The 22,761-nt window shown below is 36.7% G+C and overlaps 2 protein-coding genes across 6 annotated transcripts; one reads left to right on the top strand and one right to left on the bottom strand.

Annotated features, from left to right (window-relative positions):
• Nucleotides 1–85: 85 nt before the first annotated feature.
• Nucleotides 86–12,795, top strand: LOC108095008 (apolipophorins). The gene is given in 9 exon segments (XM_017195853.2): nucleotides 86–198; nucleotides 276–374; nucleotides 2,357–2,386; nucleotides 2,453–7,344; nucleotides 7,346–9,619; nucleotides 9,683–9,903; nucleotides 9,984–12,102; nucleotides 12,170–12,290; nucleotides 12,349–12,795. Coding segments are annotated over 8 exon segments (10,056 nt in total). The 5' UTR covers nucleotides 86–198; nucleotides 276–298; the 3' UTR covers nucleotides 12,672–12,795.
• An 824-nt stretch (nucleotides 12,796–13,619) lies between these two features.
• On the bottom strand, nucleotides 13,620–22,449 carry LOC108095009 (inhibin beta chain). Of its 5 annotated transcripts, XM_043207622.1 has the most exons (7): nucleotides 22,212–22,449; nucleotides 21,011–21,158; nucleotides 17,089–18,271; nucleotides 15,724–16,668; nucleotides 15,101–15,357; nucleotides 14,413–15,043; nucleotides 13,620–14,354 (listed from the first exon to the last, which is right to left on the bottom strand). In XM_043207622.1, the coding sequence occupies exons 3-6, from the start codon at nucleotides 18,128–18,130 to the stop codon at nucleotides 14,414–14,416; spliced, it is 2,874 nt and encodes a 957-aa protein (XP_043063557.1). In that variant the 5' UTR covers nucleotides 18,131–18,271; nucleotides 21,011–21,158; nucleotides 22,212–22,449; the 3' UTR covers nucleotides 13,620–14,354; nucleotide 14,413. The 5 variants fall into 5 exon arrangements, with proteins under 5 accessions (XP_043063557.1, XP_043063559.1, XP_043063558.1 ...); XM_043207624.1 differs by lacking the exon at nucleotides 15,724–16,668; XM_043207623.1 differs by lacking the exon at nucleotides 21,011–21,158.
• Between the last annotated feature and the right edge of the window lie 312 nt (nucleotides 22,450–22,761).

Below are 22,761 nucleotides of genomic sequence, written 5' to 3'. Positions count from 1 at the left end.
ATGTACTATATGTTCGTACATATGTGTACTCAATGTGTGAGTTCTTGAATTATTCGAGGTATTTAAAGTGAGTGTTTTCACTTATTCCTGCTTAATTCGTAGTCGGCGGTCATCATATTCGTAACGAGTTCAATTTGCGGTCGGTTTACATAGTTATCAGTAAAAAAAATAGAGTGAATAACTACCAGTGCTGTTGAGGTAAAATTGGAAATTTTGCACTAGACAAAAAATTATTTGCCAAGGTTTTTACGAATTGTGTTGTTCGCTTTTCCTAGGAAATCCCTAAGGGGCCAACGCAATGGCTAAACTAAAGCACAATTGCGTTTTTATTGGAATCCTTTTGTATGTGTTATTAATTGAAGCTGCTAATGCCGGTAAGTTTTATAGTATGTAAATACGACCGGAAGCAAATACGGATATATTACACTGTGCGACAAAAAAATGTTTAAGTTGATTTTTTCTTATTTTTCACTTCTACTAGTCAAAATAAGAATATAAGTTTTTGGATTTGTTAATATCAATAGCCAATCAGCTTCTACGCACACTCAAATGTCCCAAAAACGCGTGTTTTTGCATATTTCACAGCCTTATAATCACATATTGGGAAAATATTTTTTCACTGTTATAAGCGTTTTATGCAAGTTCAATATCTATTAATTAAAATATATTAATATACCGTTAGGCTTTTATAAAAATGCTTTAAAATTTTTTTAACCCAGCTCTATACTCTTGGCGACTACGTATGGAACTTGTAACGCGAGGATACCTTTAAAAAAGCCAAAAAAAATCAGGAAAAAACGTCACTTTTAAAAAAAATAATAGTTTATTGAAAGTACAAAAAAAAAAAAAAAAATTTTGTGTTAATTATTTTCATAATAATAATTTCATAAAATTTATCATAAAAAAAGAAATCCTATCACTTAGAAGGTGGCATAGATATTTTTGTGCATAATTTATGCATCTTAACCGAAAACAATCAAAAAAGTAACTTAAACAAACATTTCGTTAAATTTTGTCGCACAGTGTTATATATATATATACATATATATATATACTTAAATCTTGATTTTGATCGACAAGAATAAAAATTGACTATTAAAGTTAGAGCTAAGTCCTGTGGAAAGTCGAACTTTTTACTATCTTTTATAACATAGTTGTTCCAATAAGCATTTTGTTGTATATTAATTTAATCGGAGAGTCTTTACCACAATACTGGTTGCTATTGGAGATATTATTTATTTTTTTCGTAGAATATTAACTTCTTGTACAAAACTTAATTTTTTATTAAAAAACAAGAAGGCAAGCTAGCTTTGGCAAACCGTAGCTTATATACCCTTGCAGTCATCAAATAAGTCAAACAAAAAACATAAAAGCTAAACAACATCGAAGCTTTGACAATTTTTCTATTAATTTTCCATATTTTCGACTATTGTTCATACGACAGCTATATGATATAGTTGTCCGATTTTGATAAAATTTAATTTGCAATTCAAGAGTCGATAGTCTGTCTTGTCTGATTAAAAAAAATCGATGTTAAAATTTTATTTCCGTTATTTCTGTATAGATTTTTCGATCTTTCCTATGGAAGCTATATGATAACGCTGTCGGATTTTAATGAAATTTTTTTCTCGATTCAAGGGTTATTAAAAAACTCAATATTTTGAAAATAATGCTCTTGGCCTTTAAAACAACGACGTTATAATTTATTTTTCCATTATTTATTGTTTTTTTTTGTTTTGATCTTTCCTATGAGAGCTATATGATACAGTTTAATCCTAAATTCAATAGTAGTTAGAAAACGCCACTTGGAAGACCTATTTCGATTCTGAAGTTTTTATAAAATTTTATTTGCGAATCAGGGATAGTTAAGAAACTCGATTTTCCAAAATTCATGTCCTTGGGACAAAAAACAACGTCAGTATATTTTTTTTCCATAATTTATATATATATTTTTCGATCATTCCTTTGGCAGGTAAATGATAAATTATTCCGATTTTGATAAAATTTGATTCGATTTTTCAATCTCTCTTATGGCTATCCGATATAGTCGGATATAGTCACTGCTTTGCAAACTTCTGGCCTAATTTATAATACCCTTTGCTCTGCAAGGGTAAAACAACGGAGTAATTATTATTATTAGGTGGCACTACAACCCGATTCGGGGTTTGGCTGGCCTCAGCGCCTCCATCCAGGCGCCTCTGCTCTTCCAATCGGAAATACCCAGTGAAGTCAGGTTCTCTCTCAGTATGGGAGATGGGAGGAATGAGCTTAAAAGATAGACTTTGATTTAATGCCACATAAAGATATTTAAACAACTAAATACTTAAAATGTATGTCTTTTTTATTTTTGACACAGAAAACATTTGCAATGCAGGATGCCCAACATGTAAGTGCCGAAAAATACAAAAATTAATTTTTTCTTATTAGTTGATGTTGATGATGATTTTTATAGCTGATAATGGACTATTAAAATACACTCCTGGAAACTTCTATGAATACTCCTTTGACAGTATTTTAACTGTTGGGTTGAGTAGCGGTGTTCTAAGTGAGTCTGATGATACCAGTCTCAAAGTAACCGGATCCGCCAAAGTTTTTTCGAAAGGAAACTGTGGATACACGTTACAGCTTAGTGCTGTAAAAGTATCAAATACAAAAGAGTCTGTTGAGAAGAAAATTTTGAACAGCATCCAGAAACCTGTGCATTTTACACTAGTAAGCGGAATTTTGGATCCACAAATTTGCTCGGACCCCAGCGACTCAAATTACTCTCTGAACATAAAGCGTGCGTTTGTTTCATTGCTGCAGTCAGGAGAAAAGGCGGAAAATGAGGTTGATGTGTTTGGCCAGTGCCCTACGCATACCTCAACGTCTAATGTTGGCAATGCGAACATTATTACAAAGGTGCGCAATTTAAACAGCTGTACACACCGCGAGCAGATCAACAGTGGGCTGGTGTTCGGAAGGGTAAATGAAAAGGCCGGTGTCAAGTCAAATCTGCTTCTGCAGGCAAATTACATAAAGGAGTCGAGGATTGTGAACAGTCTTATTGAAAATGTTCAGTTGACAGAAACATACAAGTTCATTGGAACTACCAAAGGAAATTCGGATGTCAATGCAAAGGTGGTCACAACAATTACTCTTAAAAATCCAACTGGAAGCAATGCAACGCCGCCGTCAACCGGATCCACTGTTAAAAGCGTTATATTCCAAAACCCAGAAACATACTCTGCAAAAAATATTAACGCGCTAAAAGCAGTATTATCTGATTTAGTGGACTCAACTGGCGATTATGTGAAAAAAGAAAGCGCCAAAAAGTTTGTGGAGTTCATAAGGTTGCTCCGTCAATCGGATAGTGATACTCTATTGGAACTGGCTGCATTTCCACACCCAAACAAAGTCTTGGCGCGCAAGGTATATTTGGATGGCCTTTTCCGAACCAGCACCGCTGAGTCAGCTAGAGTTATTTTGAAACAGCTTGCTAAGTTTAATGATAAGGAGAAGTTACTGGCAATACTATCCCTAAACTTAGTCAAAAATGTTGACAAAGAAACTCTTAATCAAGCGGCTGCTCAGCTGTCACCCAGCGCGCCTAAGGAACTCTACCTATCTGTTGGTAGCTTGGTTTCTAAATTTTGTGCAGGAAAGAATTGTCAGGGACCAGAATTCGAGGCTATTTCTAAAAAATTCTCGGATGGCCTTAAGCACTGCAAGCCAAACACTAAAAAGGAAGAAGAGCGCATTGTATATATTTTAAAGGGAATAGGAAACGCAAAGAGCTTGGGTGGCAATACGGCTGCTTCCCTCAGTGAGTGTGCCTCTACAGGCCGAGCCAATCGGATACGCGTAGCAGCCTTGCAGGCGTTTTCAACTGTGGAATGCGATAAGACACTACAAACCAAATCGCTGGAATTACTTAAGAACCATAACGAAGATTCTGAGTTACGAATTGAAGCTTATCTTGCGGCAATATCGTGTCCCAATGCAGAGGTAGCTAACCAAATTGCAGAAATAGTTAATTCGGAGACCGTTAACCAGGTCGGTGGCTTCATTTCATCGAATTTAAAAGCCATCAGGGATTCGACAGATGCCGCACGTGAGAACCAAAGGTACCATTTGGCCAACATTCGAGTGACTAAAAAATTCCCAACGGACTACAGACGCTATAGTTTCAACAATGAGGTTTCCTACAAAATTGATCATCTTGGCATTGGAGCGAGCTCGGATTACAAATTAATATATTCGCAACATGGTTTCTTGCCCAGATCATCTCGTCTCAATGTAACTACTGAAATTTTTGGCACTAATTTTAACGTATTTGAGGCAAGCCTTCGGCAAGAAAATGTTGAGAATGTTTTGGAATACTATCTGGGGCCTAAAGGTTTGCTAAACAAAGACTTTGACGAAATTGTAAAGCTTATTGAAGGTGGAAACAACGGAGCTGCTGGACCTGCTGGTGGTCGAGCAAGACGCTCGGTTATTGACGATGCTGCAAAGACTTCAAAGAAATATAAAACGTATGGAAGTAAAAATGACCACGATATTAATTTGGATATATCATTAAAACTTTTTGGTTCAGAATTAGCGTTTTTGAGCCTTGGTGATAACATACCGGGCACATTGGATGACATTATAAATTACTTCTCAGTTTCGTTTGAAAATGCCAAACAAAAATTATCTTCATTTGAACAACAATTTTCCGGTCACTACCTATTTCTTGATACAGACCTCGCATATCCAACTAGCATTGGAGTACCTCTAGAGCTCGTAGCTCAGGGCTTTGCAGCTACCAAACTTGATCTGGCTGTAAATCTTGACATCAATGCAATTCTGGAACAGAACTGGCAGAAAGCAAAATATAGGTTGAAAGTGGTCCCTAGTGTTGATGTCATCGTTAACCTTCAAGTAGGATTCAATGCCCAAGTGTTGTCCACTGGCCTCCGTGTGGTATCAACTGCACACTCTGCGACAGGCAACGATGTAACCGTGTCAGTTATTAAGGATGGTGATGGTTTCAATGCCGATATCGAGCTGCCTCGTGAAAAACTTGAGCTGGTTAATATTAAAATCGAGACAGAACTGTATGTGGCCGAGCAAGATAAGCAGAGAGCAGTTGCCCTGAAGGGAAACAAGAAAAATAAGAATTCCCCACCCACCGAGATGTGCTTTAGTCAACTGGAATTCATTGGCTTAAATATATGCCTTGAGAGTTCGACGAGCTTAAGTGAACTTCAAACTGGCAATGAAAGAGAAGTAGCTGTTGCAGACCAATTTCATTTCTCTAAACCATTTATTTTCGCCATACACCTTAAGGCCGAACGCAAATTTACATTCTCCGGAATTCATACAAATGAGCCTTCCGGCAGCCAGAAGTGGAAGTTAGACTATTCCACTCCTGGGTCAAAAGTTTCTCATGATACAAGTGTTGGTTTCGAACTGGGATCTAAGCCAAAATCCTTTGCAAGATTATATTTCGACAATTCTCAATACCACTTTGCAGTCGAAGCTGGAATAAACAATGACAATAAAGAATTAGTTTTATACGGTCAATACGAACAAAATAAAGACATTAAAAAAAGTAAAATTGGCCTCAGCAAGAATGGAAATGTATATCAACCTTTAATCCAAATACAGGACAATAATGGCATCTCAAACAGTTTAAATGGGTATCGAGCTGATGGAAAAATCACGGTTCAAAAAATCGGTGATAAACTAGAAAGATATAACTTTGATAACTTCCAAGTTTCTAACGCGAATAACGACCGCATAGTTGTCAATGGGTGGACAGATGTTGGTCAAAGTTCTTTTAATTCTGAGCTTCGTATCGCGTCGGACCAACAATCGTTTTTGATAAAGGGAAATATTAAAGTTGAAAATGGTCAGTATGCCGCAGGTTTCTTTATAAATGACGAAAAAACTCCAGAAAATATCTATGGCAGCTCCGTACACTTAACAGTCGCTGACCAGTCGTATGCTCTTAAGGCAAATGGCAAAGCTGCTTCTTGGGCAATTAGCAGTGATATTGGATTTGATTTCCAAAAGGATAGTAACTCCAAATTACGTACAGGATCATATGCGCAAAGTATAGAGGCTCAGCATAAAGGCAAGCAAGTGGGAGCAGTAAAGATTAAGTCTTCTTTTGACATTGATAAATTGGATTTCGATGTAGAACTATTACGAGAACAAAAAGTTGGTTCTCTTAAAGTTAAATACAACAAAAATCAGCGACACGTACAAGACTATTCCCTAGAGGCAACTGCAACTCTTAACAAGCACTCTATCGATGTCGTATCCAAGTGCGATTTCAACGGCAATGTTTTTGTAGTCGACAATGCTGTAACAACCAGTTGGGGAACGTTATTATCTGCCAAGGGTGAATTGGGCCAACGCTTCACGGCGCAAGATATCCGGATTGACCTTCAAGGCCAAATTCAAATAAGCGGAAAGGACAAATCTTCTCAATGGTTACTGAAGGTCATTGGCACACCAGATAAAACCAACAGCGAGCTCAAGATAAGCCAAGATACGACAGAGCTTGTCAAATTTACCAGTGAATCCCAGCATCCCCAGGAAAAAATATCAGCGGCTAAGATTAACCTTATTGTGAAAAATCTATTAACTGCTAAGAGCGAGTTTCGGGTAGCAAAGAATGGAAAGGGAGATTTAACAGCCACATTTGAGACCCAGAAGACTGAGCCGAAGCACAAGCTCGAATTGGAATCCAAATTTCACGTCCAGGCTCCTAAGTACGATTTGGACACGACACTAACGCTTGATGGAGAGAAAAAAATACATTTGAAGTCTGAAAACGTTATAGAAAAGTTAAAGTTCTCAACCAAAAGTATTGGCGAGTCGAAGGACAAAAAATTAGTTTTCGAGGCTAATGGCAGTGTTAAGGGCGAATTGCGCACAAATGGAGAAGTACAAGGTGCATTTACATTAACCACTCCTGATGGGCGAATTATCGATGGCAGTGTCAATCGTAAGGTTACAACAAACGCCAAAACCGGTCTAACTCAAGGAAATATGGATGCCCAGATTAGTGACACTCCACCTGGCAGTAACAAAAAGCGATCAATTGTACTTAAGGGAAAGCTTGATCGACTGAATTCCAAAACCAAAGAATTTTCAGCCAACAGTAATTTGTTGTACACGGCATTGGATGGAGAAAAGTCTGAGCTGAACCTTCAAATTAAGCAGCAACCTAATGGTGAATCTAAGAATTTAGATTTTAACCTCAAAGCTAATGGAAATCCACTAAGTCAACCCGTTGAAGTCGCCATCACAGTGGGCGAGTTTAGTGCGCAGGGTGTTGTACTTAATATTAAAACCAAATACGGAGAGCTTTTTTTCAGTTAGCGCAAATGGAAATTACAATAACCATCAAGGCCAACCGACTTCATACAATTTGCAAACTAACATTGAAATTCCAAAGTCGGCTCTAAAGTTTGTGGAAGTTAAGAGTCATGGAAAACTACTAAAACCATCAAAGGGAAATGACAATGGCGCTTACAATCTTGAGTTTTTCGTGGAATCCAAAACTGGGCAGGGACAATTTGCTCGCGTCAACACAGTATGGAACGGCACACCAAATGATGGAAGTTATGAATTTGAAAGTCAAGTAAATAGTATGGAGTCTCCATTTAAATTAAATGGCAACTATAAGCGTGAGCAAACTGGAAGCCTGAAAGAAGGTGACCTTCACGGTAAGCAAAAGTATGTTTTTAACGCTCAGTACGGAAAACAATACCTGAAGACGGATGCATCCCTTTCTTATGGTGTCGAGAACGTTGATATAGTATACGTAATGGATTCCAGCTTCGAATCAGCTAAGGACATCAATATAAACATCCGCACTATTAAGTCTAACGATGATTCAACTTACGTGGTGACCGTTCAAGCAAAACAGGCTGATAAGGCGTACGGCTTGGATACAAAGCTCTACAACTCCGAATACAAAAAAGGTGTTGACATTCGTGTGGATTTATTAAAAGAAAAGCCTATTATAATTAGTAGCATTGCCGAATTATTAGGAGAGAGAAAAGGGAAGATTGCTTTGGAAGTACAAAACTTGGCAGAATTCGATATCAAGTTAAACAGCGAAGCTTCTTACGTTAACATTGATGATTTCTATGTTGTTGGCAGCTGGAGCTCAAAGAAATTAAAACTCGATGGTTATGAGCTTGAGGCACGAGCACAGGGTAAAAATATTAAAATTCAATTGAAAAATGTGAGTGGCGTTATATTCTCAGGTACAGCCACATATGCGCTTAAAAAAGAACTAAATAAAGCTATTATTGACGGTCAAGGCCAAGTGCAGTATCAAGGCAAATCCCATTCTGGCAATTTTAAGTTGACACGGCAACAATTTGATGCCAATACGGATAAGGAAATTGGTTTTTCATATACATTTAATGGTAACTTTGGATCCAAGAATGGCGTATCTACAATTAAAATAACAAACAAAGAATTCAACACCAAGTTTTCCATTTGCGAAGAGAAAAAGCAGTGCACAAACATACAAGTGCAATCACTGGTAGGCGTAGATGAACAAAAACTAGAAGATGAGGAACGTTCAACCCTTATTCTTGTCGATCTACGTGAGCTTGGATATCCATATGAGTTTCAACTAAAATCCCAGGGTACTCGCCAAGGATTTAAATACCAATACCATTTGGATAGCTTCATTATTACCGGCAACAATTTTAAGTACCAACTCACTGCCAACATTCAGCCCACGTCGTCTGCTGTTGAATTAATACTTCCAAAGCGTCAAATTTCGTTTGAAACCGCGCAGCGAATTCCAACGGATGGCAACATTTTTGGCCACTATGAGCAATCAGTTGCATTCTTTATTGATAAATTGCAAAGGCCCGATGATGTTGTCCGCATTTCTGCTATTTTAGATGTATCGGGCACCGAGCGTATCGCACTTAACGCCAATGGCCAACTCAAATTAGAACACCCGACTATTCGTCCATTGAGTATTTCTGGACGACTTAATGGTAATTTAGATGAACAAGTGGCAAACACAGAATTTATATTTGACATTTTCCGATTGCCGGAACAGAAGGTCATAGCAAACAGCGAGTTGCGCAATTTGCGATCCAAAAATGGTTTTAACATTGCATCTACAACAGCTGTAAAGTCTTCAGGACTTCAGTTCCAATACCAAGTAAAGAGCAGCGCAAAACTAAATACTGAAGGCCAAGAATACAGTCTTAACTTCGAAGTTAATGACGGTGAAAATAACTTAAAGGCGCTATCCTTCATTAATAAAGAAAAATTAGAAATCTCTTTGACTGAATCGAATAAGCAGCTTATACAAATAGTGGGAGACTTTAATAGGCAAAAACAGAATGCCAAATTTAGTACCAGAGTCCAAGTTTCTAATGGGAATCCCATAGAAATTACAAGTGAGATTCAAACAACTTCAGCTAAAATTGCACTTAAGCGAAAGGATTTCTTTGATGGCAAAGCAGAAATAAAATTGGGCAAGGAACTTAAATTTGATGTTTCTGGTAACAACAAGGAATTACTAAATGGGCGTGTGGCCTTAGATGCAACCAACTTGCTCCAGACTAACTATGTGGTAGATGAAGAAAACGTGAACGCCTTCTTGGTAAGAACAACAATTTTTGAAGTGATTTTTTATATTTAACGTTTCTAAATATATTTTTTCTAGGCTAACGTTAAAACGGAATTGGATAAAGACACTGAATTAATTGCTACAAATATTAAGGAAAGATTTGAGAAACTACGAAATGGCGCAGACAAAAATATTAAACTGGCGAAGGAGGCTTCTCCCGATTTTTCAAAGCTAAATGGTAAATTACTCGAAAATGCAAAGGGACTTCTTCAAGAGCTGAAAGCAGATCCGTTAATCGCACCGATTATTGATGGCTTGTGAGTAAACAAGGCTATTCTTTGATAAGCCAAAAAAAAATTAATTTTTTTATTTTAATTTATAAATAATTTTTTTTTAGATACAATCTTTTTGAGAAAATCGCTGCCTTAACTGATGACTTAAGCCAGACAATAACAAAAACACTCGAAAAGGCCCACAAGTCATTTGTTGAGATCTACGAAAAATTAAAGTCTTTGTGGAATGACTCCCTTCTTAAAGCATGGGAAGATTTTGTTTTAACTGCAACCAAACTATTTGGTCAGCTTCAGAAGGAGATAATAGAGGAATACACAAAGGCCCTTAAAATTCTTCTTTCCACGCTGGAGAAGTATGGACCAGCTCTGAAGAACTATAGCAAAGCGATAGCCGAAGCTTTGAAACCAATCAACGACGCAGTTCAAGAAGTAATAAAAGTTTTGGTTAATGCTACTGAAGGAATAATCAAGGAATTTAATGAGTATGCTAAAACGCTTCCATCATTCGAAAGTCTTCGTACTGAGTTCAATGACAAAGTTAAGCAACTTAAGCTTCTTGAAAAGGGTGTACAGTTTTTGAACAGTCTGTTTGAGCAGATTAACATTTTGCCGCAAACTCAGGAGACCACCGAATTCCTACAAAAACTGCACGATTACTTAGACGCAAAACTTAAGCAACAAAAAATAAATGATGAAAAGTCGCTAGAAGAACTTATTAAGCTTGGAATAAGAGCAATTCGCTCCATTTGGATCTCGATTAAAAGCACTGCTCCTGGACCTTCTGCATATGCGGTTGATTTCCAAACATGGTTTGGCCCTATTGCACATTCTTTGGAATCCTTATCTGTTTTGCCAACTCTACTTTCATTCCGTTCCAGTGTCATAAACTATATTTTGAATGAAAATTGGGATGAGGTATTCACAAAGAATTTGTTAAGTTCGTGGATATTCTTTAATGACTTCGAACTGCGTGGCCACGTCGTAGACGGGCAGCATATTTTCACATTCGATGGCCAACATTTCGCTTATCCTGGAAACTGCAAGTATATCCTGGCTCAGGACAGCGTGGACAACAACTTCACAATAATTGGTCAGATTACAAATGGAAAGCTTCGCGGTATCACACTTGCTGATCGGGATGGAAACTTTGTCGAGGTGGCAGATAATCTTGCGCTAAAGATAAATGGAAATTCTGCCGAATACCCACAGAACTTGTTAGGAATTCACGCATGGCGTAAATTTTACACCGTTCATTTGCATTCGGAATATGGAGTGAGTGTTGTGTGCACCACAGATCTAAAGGTTTGCAATTTCAACATAAACGGATTCTTCACGAGTAAGACGCGGGGTCTTCTTGGCAACGGCAATGCTGAGCCATACGATGACTTCTTGCGCATTGATGGTACAATAGCCCCAGACTCGGCGGCACTCGGCAACGATTATGGAGTTGGAAAATGCGCAGCAGTTGCATTTAACAGCGACCAAGTCAATGTCCAGAAACGCGATGAAATTTGTAGCGAGTTGTTTGGCGTTGAATCACCACTTGCTTTCCACTTTATTTCGGTGGACTCTAGACCTTATCGCAAGGCGTGTGATGTTGCTCTAGCAAAGGTGGCTGAAAAGGACAAAGAGGCAACTGCGTGTACGTTCGCCTTGGCTTACGGGTCTGCTGTGAGGCAGCTCAAGAAATGGGTTCTATTACCCCCACGATGCATAAAGTGCGCTGGTGCTGTTGGCCAGCGCGATCTTGGAGATGAGTTCACTGTCAAGTTACCAAATAACAAGGCAGACGTTGTTTTCGTCGTTGATATCAACGTGACTCCCGTCGTTCTCTCCAATCTAATAGCGCCTGCAATCTCCGATATACGTGAGTCACTAAGGAGCCGTGGTTTTACAGACGTCCAAGTCGGAGTTGTTGTGTTTGATGAGTCTAAGCGATATCCTGCTCTCCTTACAAGCGATAATGGTAAAATCAACTACAAGGGAAATCTTGCCGATATCAAGCTAAATGGAATAGATAATTTCTGTGACAATTGCGTTGAACAAATTATAACTGAAAAACGTATTCTCGACATTTACAATGACATCAAGGAGATTTTAAAGGGCATTGCTCCTCAAGCCGATGAAAAGGCCTTCCAATTGGCGTTGGATTATCCATTCCGTGCTGGTGCTGCAAAAAGCATTATTGGAGTGCGAAGTGATTCTCTAGAATATAAAAATTGGGTAAGCAAAACTTATATATTTCTTTTTTATAAGTTAAAATTAATTTTTATTCTTGCCTCACTTCTAGTGGAAATTTGTTCGAGCTCAATTGACTGGATCCGTTACGAAGTTTGATGGAGCGCTTCTTCATCTTATTGCCCCAGTCAAGGCACTGGCTTTGGAGGGAGTTCCAGTCGAAAAACTAGTTGGTAGGAATTTACGACGTCGGCACTTAGTATCAGTGACTCTTATAATTTATTTTTACAGGCTTCAACTCACGTTTGGTAGCTACATTAGATGGAAAAGACAACAAAAGACGATCCAAGTTGCAATTCGATAATGACATGGGCATTGACTTTGTTTTGAACAACGGTGGCTGGGTATTTGCAACACAAAACTTTGAAAAACTAAAAGCACCGGATCAGAAGAAAATGTTAAGTCAGATTACATCATCGCTGGCAGATACACTTTTTAAGACCGAGATCGTTAGTGAGTGTCGCTGTCTGCCAGTTCATGGATTGTTCGGCCAACATAAATGTTCTATCAAGTCATCGACTTTTGTTGCGACCAAAAAACCAAAATCTGCCTGATACAAGTTTTCTACAAGTTTCTACAAGTTTCTTTTAAATTAAATTCTAATTTGTTACGAAAATTTGTCCCATAACATAGGTCAACTAAATATTTTAATAAATATGTGTTGTATTAAACGCTTGATTTGAAGTTTTCCATTTAAATTTATGGATAAGTTATTATATTTAAGTACTTATACAGAAAAGTGAGTTGCGCGGGATCTTTAATCTTTTAAAGAGCAGCAGAGATTCTGTAAGTTCTCTAGCGAATCTAGGTTGAAACCAATAAGGGGTTTGACTTCACGATATTTATTGATCGGAAGATTTTAGTCTCGAGCCGATGACTAATGTCTTGACACTCTACAAAGAGAGAGATGCATGTTGCAAAAATAAATTTATTACAGGAATATTGCAAATATGAAATATTGAACTTTCTCTGCTCGTTAAAAGGTGGAACTGCTTTCAAGCACCATATTGGATTGGCATTGAAATCGGCGTCGCATAAGTTCTCTGCAAGTGCTGACCTCTTAATTATTTCATTAGTCAGCACCAAAGGATAGGAATCCAATCAATGAGTTTGTGGTAGTGTTCATTTATGAAATTTTAATACCCTTTTGCCCTGCAAGGGTATAAAAAGTTCTGAAAGCTCACATCCAGAGGCTTCTTTAGAAAACTTATCTTGAACTCCAGTTTAGTTGAGATCGGGAAGTTAAGAAATATACACTTGAATTGAGCGGTCGAGGTTGAGAGTTTGAGTTGTAAAAGAGGAAAACTAAGAAGTTGTTAAAGAAAAGCGCGAAGAAAATTTAAATTATTTAAACGTTAAGAATATCCGGAATTATAATGAATAAACATTTGTAGGCAACTCGTAAAAGGTATAGCCCTACACCTGTATCGTATGATATTTTCCAATAATTTTTATCATTTCTTTAACTTTTATGAGTAGTTCAAAGTTTTCATTGAAATACATTTTTAATATTTATTATCGAAACGAATTGATATATAACGAACAAAATGCGTTAAGGCTTACCGACATCGAAGACATAATATGACAATTTTTCTATTTCGTTTCTATAATTTTACTGACACTTTTTAACTTTCAATAAAAATTGTGTAAAAAATGTTAGTTTAATCCAGCTAAAAGCAATTTTTTCTGCTAATTCCATTTTTCTTCGAGTATTCCCATTACATTTTGAAACTTTAGTTTAAAACTCAAGATATACAAAAAATCTACATTTTTGAGTTAATTCTATATTTAATTCCTTACATTTACTTAATAGACAAATGTATTTTAAATGTTTGAAAATGTACTATTTTGAAAAGCAAATTACGATTTTGAAATATGTTCTTTGTTGTTATGTAAGTGCACTACAATAAAAGCGGAATTTATCATATTTTAAGATATATTAGTGATAGTTTGTTTCGTCATTCTTTAAGTTATACATGTTCATTTAATTTAGGCACTTTTATAATTTCGGGCTTTTTCGTAAATATACAAATATTGTCAACAGCCTATTTAAAAATACCATACAAATGAGTCTAATCTATGTCCATAACACATCATTATCATTATCATTTTGATTTAATAAAATTTAATGTATCATTATACTTTTAATTAAATTCTCGTACTGGGATTCAAGATGACGGAGGACATTAAGCCTACCGGACGGAAAATATAAAATGTAAAGGCAGATATTGAGCAAGCTGCGAAGTAGAATTTTTTGTTAATATTTGATTTACGTAATATGTGCTAATTACTTACGCTAAGGGCAACCGCACTCATCGACAACCATTTTTGGCAAGTCCCTTTTAATGATTCCATCATCTCCGTAGTATATTAAAGACATACTGGAGAATTTTATTGGGGCGCAACACGGTCGCATGCCATTCAAAAGGCCCATTTTTCGATACTCTTCTATAAAATGAGCATGAAATGTTTGAAATGTATCTGGTGTCCTAAACGATCCTGTGCAATCGCCCCTACAATAGTTGGCAAAGTATCCCCTGGGCGCAATAATCCAGTCATCCCAACCGAGTGCTTTGAAGGATACATAGAAAGACTCCTTGCAGCATTGTCCACTCTGAGCACCGCCACAATCCACAGCTCGCCTCCTCACACGTTTTGTTCTCGACGAATCCGTATAAAGTACGAGAAATGGTCGATTCGGATTCGAATTTATTTCTGATGTGTTATCTCTTAGTCTCGCAGTTTGAAATAGGTGCAATGAGTAGCGACCACCGCATCCAGTGCAGTCAATCAATAGTCGTAGCTTCTCATTGCTACTATGGCCGTACCAGTTACGAATTGTTTCGGTTAAATCAAATTTTTGCCATCCTAAGCGTTTGGTGTTCACTTCGAAGGAAGCCCGGAACATGATTGCCTTGTCTATTCCCTAATAGTAAACTTCATTAACATCCTCATTCGAAAAATAACATTAACTTAGTATTACCTTCTCCGTAATATTTATTGCAGTTGATAATTGAAATACCCACACTTTTATCCTATGATGAGGCTTATTGGCCCGCCATTTCCGTTTGGTATTGAGCAAGTGATCTTCCTCTAATTTGTTCGCTTTTTCCATCCATAAGCTGTGTGGCTTATCTATCCGCAAGTGAATCTGCGCGCTCCGTATGGATAGTTTTTGGTTAGGAACTCGGCGGTTTTGGGGCGAAAATTCAAGTATTCGGTATTGTCGAAATTGTGTTCCTTCAAATAAAATGTAAATTGATTTATAAATGTTATTAGATAATTGACCAAAATGAAGTGAGTTGTCTGCTTCACTGCGTTACAAACTTGTGACTGAAAATATAATACCCTTTGCTCTGCAAGGGTACAAAAATAAAAATAAAAATAGTAAAAAGTTATTTCTATTAACTTTAAAAAACTAATTAAAAATTTGACAAGCCCAGAGTAGCACACTTTCATAATAGCGACTTACAATAGGAAAAACATTCTCGACATTTGTAATAACAGGAAGGGTATATATAAGCATGAGCTTACCCAAAATGGTAACATTCTTGATTACATTTTTTTACTGCATTCGAAGTGCCTTGTTCGACGCAAGATACTTACCTTCTTCTGCAAATGTAATTATTTCCTGAGTATTGCCAAAAAAATCTTCGTGATCAATATTTTCCTGGTCATAAACAACCGATTCATAAGGCAGCTTTTGTTTATCGTCCTCTACATTCGCTAGGACTGGCTGATAACCAAGGTTTGAGCTACTTCCATGGTACTGACTGTTATCTGGAGTCGGAGCACTGTAATCATAAATATAATTATGAGCGTTGCGCCGTATTTCACCATTTATGCCATTTTGGGCGCTACTATCACTACTACGATTTATATCTATCAGATATGTCGATTTTTTAAACGCATTTGCAACCATTTGCTGCTGTTTTCTGCTCTTTTCATTATGGTATCCATTTTTCTGCATTTTGGTCAAACTCTGGGGCTGGTCTTGAACTTGAGTTGTATACTTCGACGCAAAACGAGAGATACTTTTCAATTCACCTTTCCTTGGCCATTCTTTTAGGTAGTCATTTTTCAAGTCGTCCTGCTGAATTTGTGTTTTTTTTTCGTCCGCAGGACGGCTTTTAAAAACTTTTTCATACACAAAGCTCTTAGTTGTGTTGAATGTATAATCAAGCTGGGATCGATATTGATAATGATTGCGATCTTGATCACTACTGGAGATGCTTTCGCGATGACGGTTAAACATGTGCATTCCGGGTAGAGCTAACGTCCGTGGTCTGGAATTACTCTCAAATGCATTGTTGATCATCATTTGACCACCATCTGCGCGATATATTGTCTCCCAAATAAATTGCTTAGATAGTGGGTGTGAAACATTTGGCTTCTGGCTAAGACCAAGTTTCGTTAAAATTTGCCGTTTTATCGACTCCAAACGAATCTTGTCGCTGGACTCAATGTGATTGTGAAGTTCACTGTTTTTGTTGTTGAAGTAATTGTTGGTATGGTATTTGTTGTAGATGTTGTAGTCTGTGTGTGGGTTATCTGTGTAAATGTGACAATTGTAGAGTGTTATGTAAGTTAAACAGTTTGTATTTTTATACAGGTATTGTATGGGGAGTATTTTTGATTCTAACTTAATATTCAGAAAATGTAATTGAATGTTAGTCTGAGTAGTGGGTTCTAGAAGTTTAGTCACTCGACTTTTCTTTCTTGTTATTATAATTTCAGTCAGATGCTTTCAACGCTGGGAAAGCCGAAATTGTAAGAGACCCAACGACTAACTAAGTTCGCCATGCTAAACGAGCAACCTAGCTCGTTTATCCTAATTAGATTAGAGTTATTTCAATCGACAGAAAATTAAGCTATTAGTTTTTTTTTAATATCTGTCAGGCTGTCTTCTTTATTGATTCTTTACGAAAACCGTTCAGAATATCTTTAAAACATTTAAACATTTTATCTTACCTTTGTCGTTGTAAAAGCTAAGTTTGCCTCCTTCGTCGCACAAAGTGCATCCCTTATGAGTATCCAAATTTGAAGCATAGTAATTGCTGCTGCTTATTCCATTGCAGTTTATGAGTTTTACTTCAAACCAAACAAGTCCTATAAGAAGCCAAATAAGATTGGTCCTGTTGCGTTTGATCTTCAAGCAGTTACGCATTGAATTTTGTGTCGATAGCCAAGGCGACGTTAAATCCCTTAAAGGCGACATTATAACGCTTCTTTCTGATTGACTCAGAAGTTTTTCTTCTGCCACCATGGCGTAACTTAATCCATAGTTCGTCTCTAACGATTGGCATGTCCCAATGCTGAGGCTTAGTTGCTGTCGAAATAAGCTGTCTTTATTTGGTGCCAGTTGACCAGTTCGTCGGTATTTATCTGGCTTTCGATGGATTTTTTGCCGCGTGTTGCTAACTGAGTTACTGTGCCGGCGCCGTCTCCGCCTTCGTCGACGGCGTCTTCTTCGCTGACGTTTGCGATTACGACTTTTGCAAAACATTTTGTCGAGATCGTTTGATTTCACCTGCTGATCGTTGCTTATGTGGAAAGACTCGTACCCATAAAATAACTTTAGTTTTACTTCCGAACTGTTGTTGGAAGTTTCGGTTGGCGTCGCAGATACGGATACTTGCACCGATCTGTCATTCGTGCGATTTCCATCCGAAACACCAGACTGGTTGAGCAGCGAGAAAATATCGAGAAGAATACAGCTTGTCAGAAGCGTTGCTAATGCAGTTGTCCAGCGTACAAGCACCAAAATGGCTCCCAGTAGCTTTGATCCGCTTAAAACTTCGGAGTCAGAGACTTTGCTGCGTGCTAGAGCCGGATGGGGAAATGATTTTCGGTAGCCACAGCTGTTGCAGCAGTTGAAGCTAAAGCAGCAGCAGCACTTTACAACGACGATACAGCATCCCTGGCGACAGCATAGACATTGGCAATTGAAGAAGCATCTGTTGCCCTTAAGGGGTTGCTCAGAGTGCGTGTGAGGGTCAAAGGAAAACCGCATCGTTGATATTTGTCACACAAGTAGCACTGGCAGTGTCCCTTGGTGTCACTTGGTAGTGACAGTTTTACAGATACGGTAAGCAATCCAATCCAATCCATCGAACATATTTCTCGCTGGGGATGCCTGTATTCATTTTCGAGCCTGAGAAATCAAATTTATTGTGAGTTCCTTATTTCAATTAAATTAAAAACTAAACTTAATTTATCTGTGCTCAAACACTGACAGCCATTTCATGATTACCTGATTAAAGATATTTAAAAAAAAACTGATTTTCATTAAGCTTCCAACAAGAGCAAAAAAAAAGAAAAGAAAGGAAGCTAACTTCGGCAAGCCGAGGATCGGGCGACTATATAGGATAGCTCCCATACAAGAGATTGAAATACAAAATTCTAACGCCGTCGTTTTTGATGAGATCGACTTGATTTCTTCCACATTGCGTTTTCTAACTACTATTGAATTTCGGATTAAATTTTTTCGAAATCGGATAACTTATCACTTGTTAACAACGCAGTAATAACGATTTTTCTACTTATTTTTTCATATTTTCACCGATTGCTCCTATGACAGCTATACGATATAGTCGTCTGATTTTCATGAAATTTAATTAAATTATTTATTATGGGCCAAAACATAAGAAAAATTCAAATGATGCTGTTGGTTAAAGAATTTAAAAAAAATGTGAAATGTTAATTAAAATTCATATAATGTTAATAAAATGTTCATTTAATGTTAATTTAATATAATGTAAATGTAATGTTAACTTAATGTTAATTAAATTAATATGGCCACGTCATCGACATCAATAATTTTAAATTTTTAACGTTTTCTTGCACCTATAATTCCCAACTCGTTCTGGCTGATTCGTAGTGGGATACCCCTTGATTTTGGCCAATTTCTCAAGTTCTCCGGGATAACCGGCAGTTTCTCTAAGAAACTCTCTCAGGTCTCTAGAAGTGTGTGTGTGTGCGTGTGAGTTGGTGAAGAGGGAGTATCCGGCCGACTCCTCCTACTGGAGTCCACTCCCGGATGCAGTGCATCAAGGGTCGACTCCTTCTACTGGAGTCCACTCCCGGATGCAGTGCATCATGGGTCGACTCCTCCTACTGGAGTCCACTCCCGGATGCAGTGCATCATAGCCTGACTTGGCATGAACTTGAAAGTGGCGGATACCTTCCTGCATGAAGTGGACTCCAGGATGCAGTGCATCAAAACCTTAAGAGGTGGGTAGAAGTTTTTTTTTTAAGCAAGTGATGACGTGGTCTTTTGTAAATGTAATGCAATTATTTATTTTAATATGTTAATTAAATTAATATGGCCACGTCATCGACATCAATCATTTTAAATTTTTAACGTTTTCTTCTTCGACTCCTCCTACTGGAGTCCACTCCCGGATGCAGTGCATCAAGGGTCGACTCCTCCTACTGGATTCCACTCCCGGATGCAGTGCATCAAAACCCGAAGAGGTGGGTAGCAGTTTTTTTTATTAAGCAAGTGATGACGTGGTCTTTGTACATGTAATGCAATTATTTTATTAAATATTATTTTATTTTTTTTTATTTTTTTTTTATTTTTTTTCAGGTTTTTGGTTGTGTGTTTGGCTGCTTGCAGAAAATAATTGCTGACACCATCTTACTTGTAACTTGGAGTAGGATATTCGGATGTAGTGCACCAAGTTTTTTTCGCAGTGAGTACATCAATTAGACAGTATATAATTAAGTTATTAATTTTAAGATCAATCAAGAGCAACAGATAAATTTCTGAAATTATTCAAGAAAAATAAGAAAGAAATTCAAAAGGTGATTTTGTTCAAATAATGAACTTGAAGTACTCCTAAATCAAACACAATTAATTATCTAAAACAACTAAAGTCATCTTATGATAATATATATAGTAAGAATAGTTGTAAGAATGTGGTTACCGAAGATATATGCTGATACCACCAAAATGGACTGGAGAACAGGCTGCAAGATCAAGGATTAATGGCGTGATCTTCTATTGAACTTCACTCCAGGATGCAGTGCATCAACTCATTGGGGTATGTATTTCTTAAATTTAGATTGCAGTGCGTTAAAGTTTAAAAGAGAAACGGCTGGATTGTGCTGCGCAAGTGGAAAAGTCAAACTGGAAAAGTGTTAAATCACCATCTTTCTATACTTCCATATATTTGAAAAATGTTGCAATATTGACTTTTATGTTGTTAAATTGTGTTGACCAGCGAAGCGGACACAGGACCTCTAGTATTAAATAATTTGACTAATATTTTGAAGCCCTTCTCTTCATTTTTAAATAATTAATTTGTATTAAATAATTGAACTAATATTTTGAAATCCTTCTTTTCATTACAGGTGATGACTATACCTTCCTTCTTGGAGTGAACTTCAAGATGCAGTGAACCAATAACCCAAGGAGGTAAATATCTTTTTTACTAACAAATTGATTCTAACTATTATTATTTAACAAATTATTTATTATAAATTTTTTCTATTTAAATTCAGGGTGAAGTGTTAATGGTGCGGATAAAGTGGTTGCAGTGATTATCTTATTGAGCTCCACCCCAGAATGCAGTGCATCAACTCATTTGGGTATGTATTTTTTTAAACAATCGATTTGTATAAAATAATTAAACTAATACATATTTTCAAATTTTCTTTTCATTACAGGTGATGACTATACCTTCCTTCTTGGAGTGAACTTCAAGATGCAGTGAATCAATAACCCAAAGAGGTAAATACCTTTTTTACTAACAAATAAATACTAACTCTTACTGTAACAAAGGTTTTGCAACAAATTACTTATTTTATTTTATGTTTCTTATTTAATTTCAGGTTAAAGTGTAAAGTGTAAATTTTGTGGATAAAGTGGTTGCAGTTATTATATTACTTCAAGAAGGCGAAAGATTGCAGTGCGCCAAGGCTTTTCGCAGTGAGTACATGAATTAGATTGTAAATAATTAAGTTATTTATTTTAAGATGCCAAATACGATTTAAGGATGGTTAGCTTTTTGAAATCAAGAGCTAAAGTTAAAGATCTGAAAGTATTCAAGAACATGAAAGAAATTCAAAAATTAATTTTTATCAAATACTGAACTTGAAGTACATAAAAATCAAACACAATCAATAATTTCAAACAAGAAGGGCCATATTATATTGTCATGCTCGTGGATAAAAAACAACAAAGTTATGATTATTTTGTCATTATTTCTATATATATTTTTTGATCTTTCCTATGGCAGCTATATGATAGAGTTATCCGATTTTGATAAAATTTAATCCAAAATTCAATAGTAATTAGAAAACGCCATCTGGAAGAAATCAAGTCAATTCGATGAAAAACAACGGCGTAATATTTTTTTTCCCTTTATTTTTTTGACCTCTTGTATGGGAGCTATCCGATATAGTCGGCTGATCCGGCTCGTTCCGACTTATATACTGCGTGCAATAACTACACAACTTTTCGGAAAGTTTCAGCACTATAGCTTTAAAACTGAGAGACTAGTTTACATAGAAACAGACAGACGGATTTCGATTCAGATCGTGATGCTGATCAAGAATATATATACTTTATGGGGTCTGAGGTGTCTCCTTCACTGCGTTGCAAACTTCTGACTGAAATTATAATGCCCTTTGCTCTGCAAGGGTATAATGAATAGAAAAATCATCTTAGCTTTGATGTTCTTTAACCTTTGTGCATTTTGTTCGACATATTTGATGACTGCAAGGGTAGCTTCCTTTCTTGTTTTTTTTTAGATCGAAACATTAAATTATATATTATTTTTGACTTTGTAACACATAATAAATTGTTCCTCCGTAAAAAATTGTTTATAATACAAAATACAATGCGGAAAAGCTTCAATTCACGCAGCTTAGTTATAATTTAAAGCTTTTGAGCTGAATGGCTCTACATAAAATTAAGTTAAAACAGAATCGGCGAACAAAAACAGGACTTCAGGTGCCTCCAAGGAGTCAACTACCATACAAATATCCCCCACAGACACGCCTGTCCTAACCAAAGCATATAATAAACATAAAAAATACATACAACAGAAGAAGTCGAGACCAGACGACGCCAATTGGCTACTTACAAGTGCGGCGGAGTCAGCGGAAATTATAGTATCAAATATCATGTGTTTCTGCATTGTAAAACTATTGTGTTTTACAAAAAATTAAACCTTGTTGCTATTAGACGGATTATTCACGAATTTGGAAAATCTATTATTTATTTTTTGGATCCAAAAACGAGTTTTTACAATTACAACATATCAAAATGTTTTACGTGTTTAAAAAAATTTTTGTTTTAGCAAGGAAACAATATTTTGTACCTTCGACGGTTCCTCAATGACATAGCATTCTTAAGCAGGCGCACCATGCAGCTTGAAGCTTTTAAAGCTTTTTTGGCGTTGCCCCATTGCTGGGATAATACGTTATTTGTGCTTTTAAAAATTTTTAAAAAATATATAAAAATGCTATTAGTTCTTATTTACAAACGAGCTATGAATATTTTTCAAGGGACCGACGAGTTTTCGTCGTTATATCCGGAAGACGCACTAAGCAAAAGGATATAAGTGTATAAGTCTGTCTGGGGACCAATCAAGCCATCGAGTTTTCGTCGCAATACCCGGACGGACACTATAA

Source organism: Drosophila ficusphila, unplaced genomic scaffold (assembly GCF_018152265.1).
Source record: "Drosophila ficusphila isolate 14025-0441.05 unplaced genomic scaffold, ASM1815226v1 contig_220, whole genome shotgun sequence".
In the NCBI taxonomy this organism is placed as follows: Eukaryota; Metazoa; Arthropoda; class Insecta; order Diptera; family Drosophilidae; genus Drosophila; species Drosophila ficusphila.
The sequence above is the reverse complement of the archived record's forward strand: the minus strand, read 5'-3'. Positions and strand labels throughout refer to the sequence as shown.

What these genes read in the sequence shown, in the direction of transcription:
- LOC108095009 (XM_043207622.1), bottom strand. Translation starts at nt 18,130, where the DNA reads ATGCGGTTTTCCTTTGACCCTCACACGCACTCTGAGCAACCCCTTAAG. An exon ending in TAGCTTTTACAACGACAAAG is followed by an intron (nt 16,669 to 17,088) that starts GTAAGATAAAAT and finishes ACATTTACACAG; the next exon opens with ATAACCCACACACAGACTAC. An exon ending in CAATAAATATTACGGAGAAG is followed by an intron (nt 15,044 to 15,100) that starts GTAATACTAAGT and finishes GTTTACTATTAG; the next exon opens with GGAATAGACAAGGCAATCAT.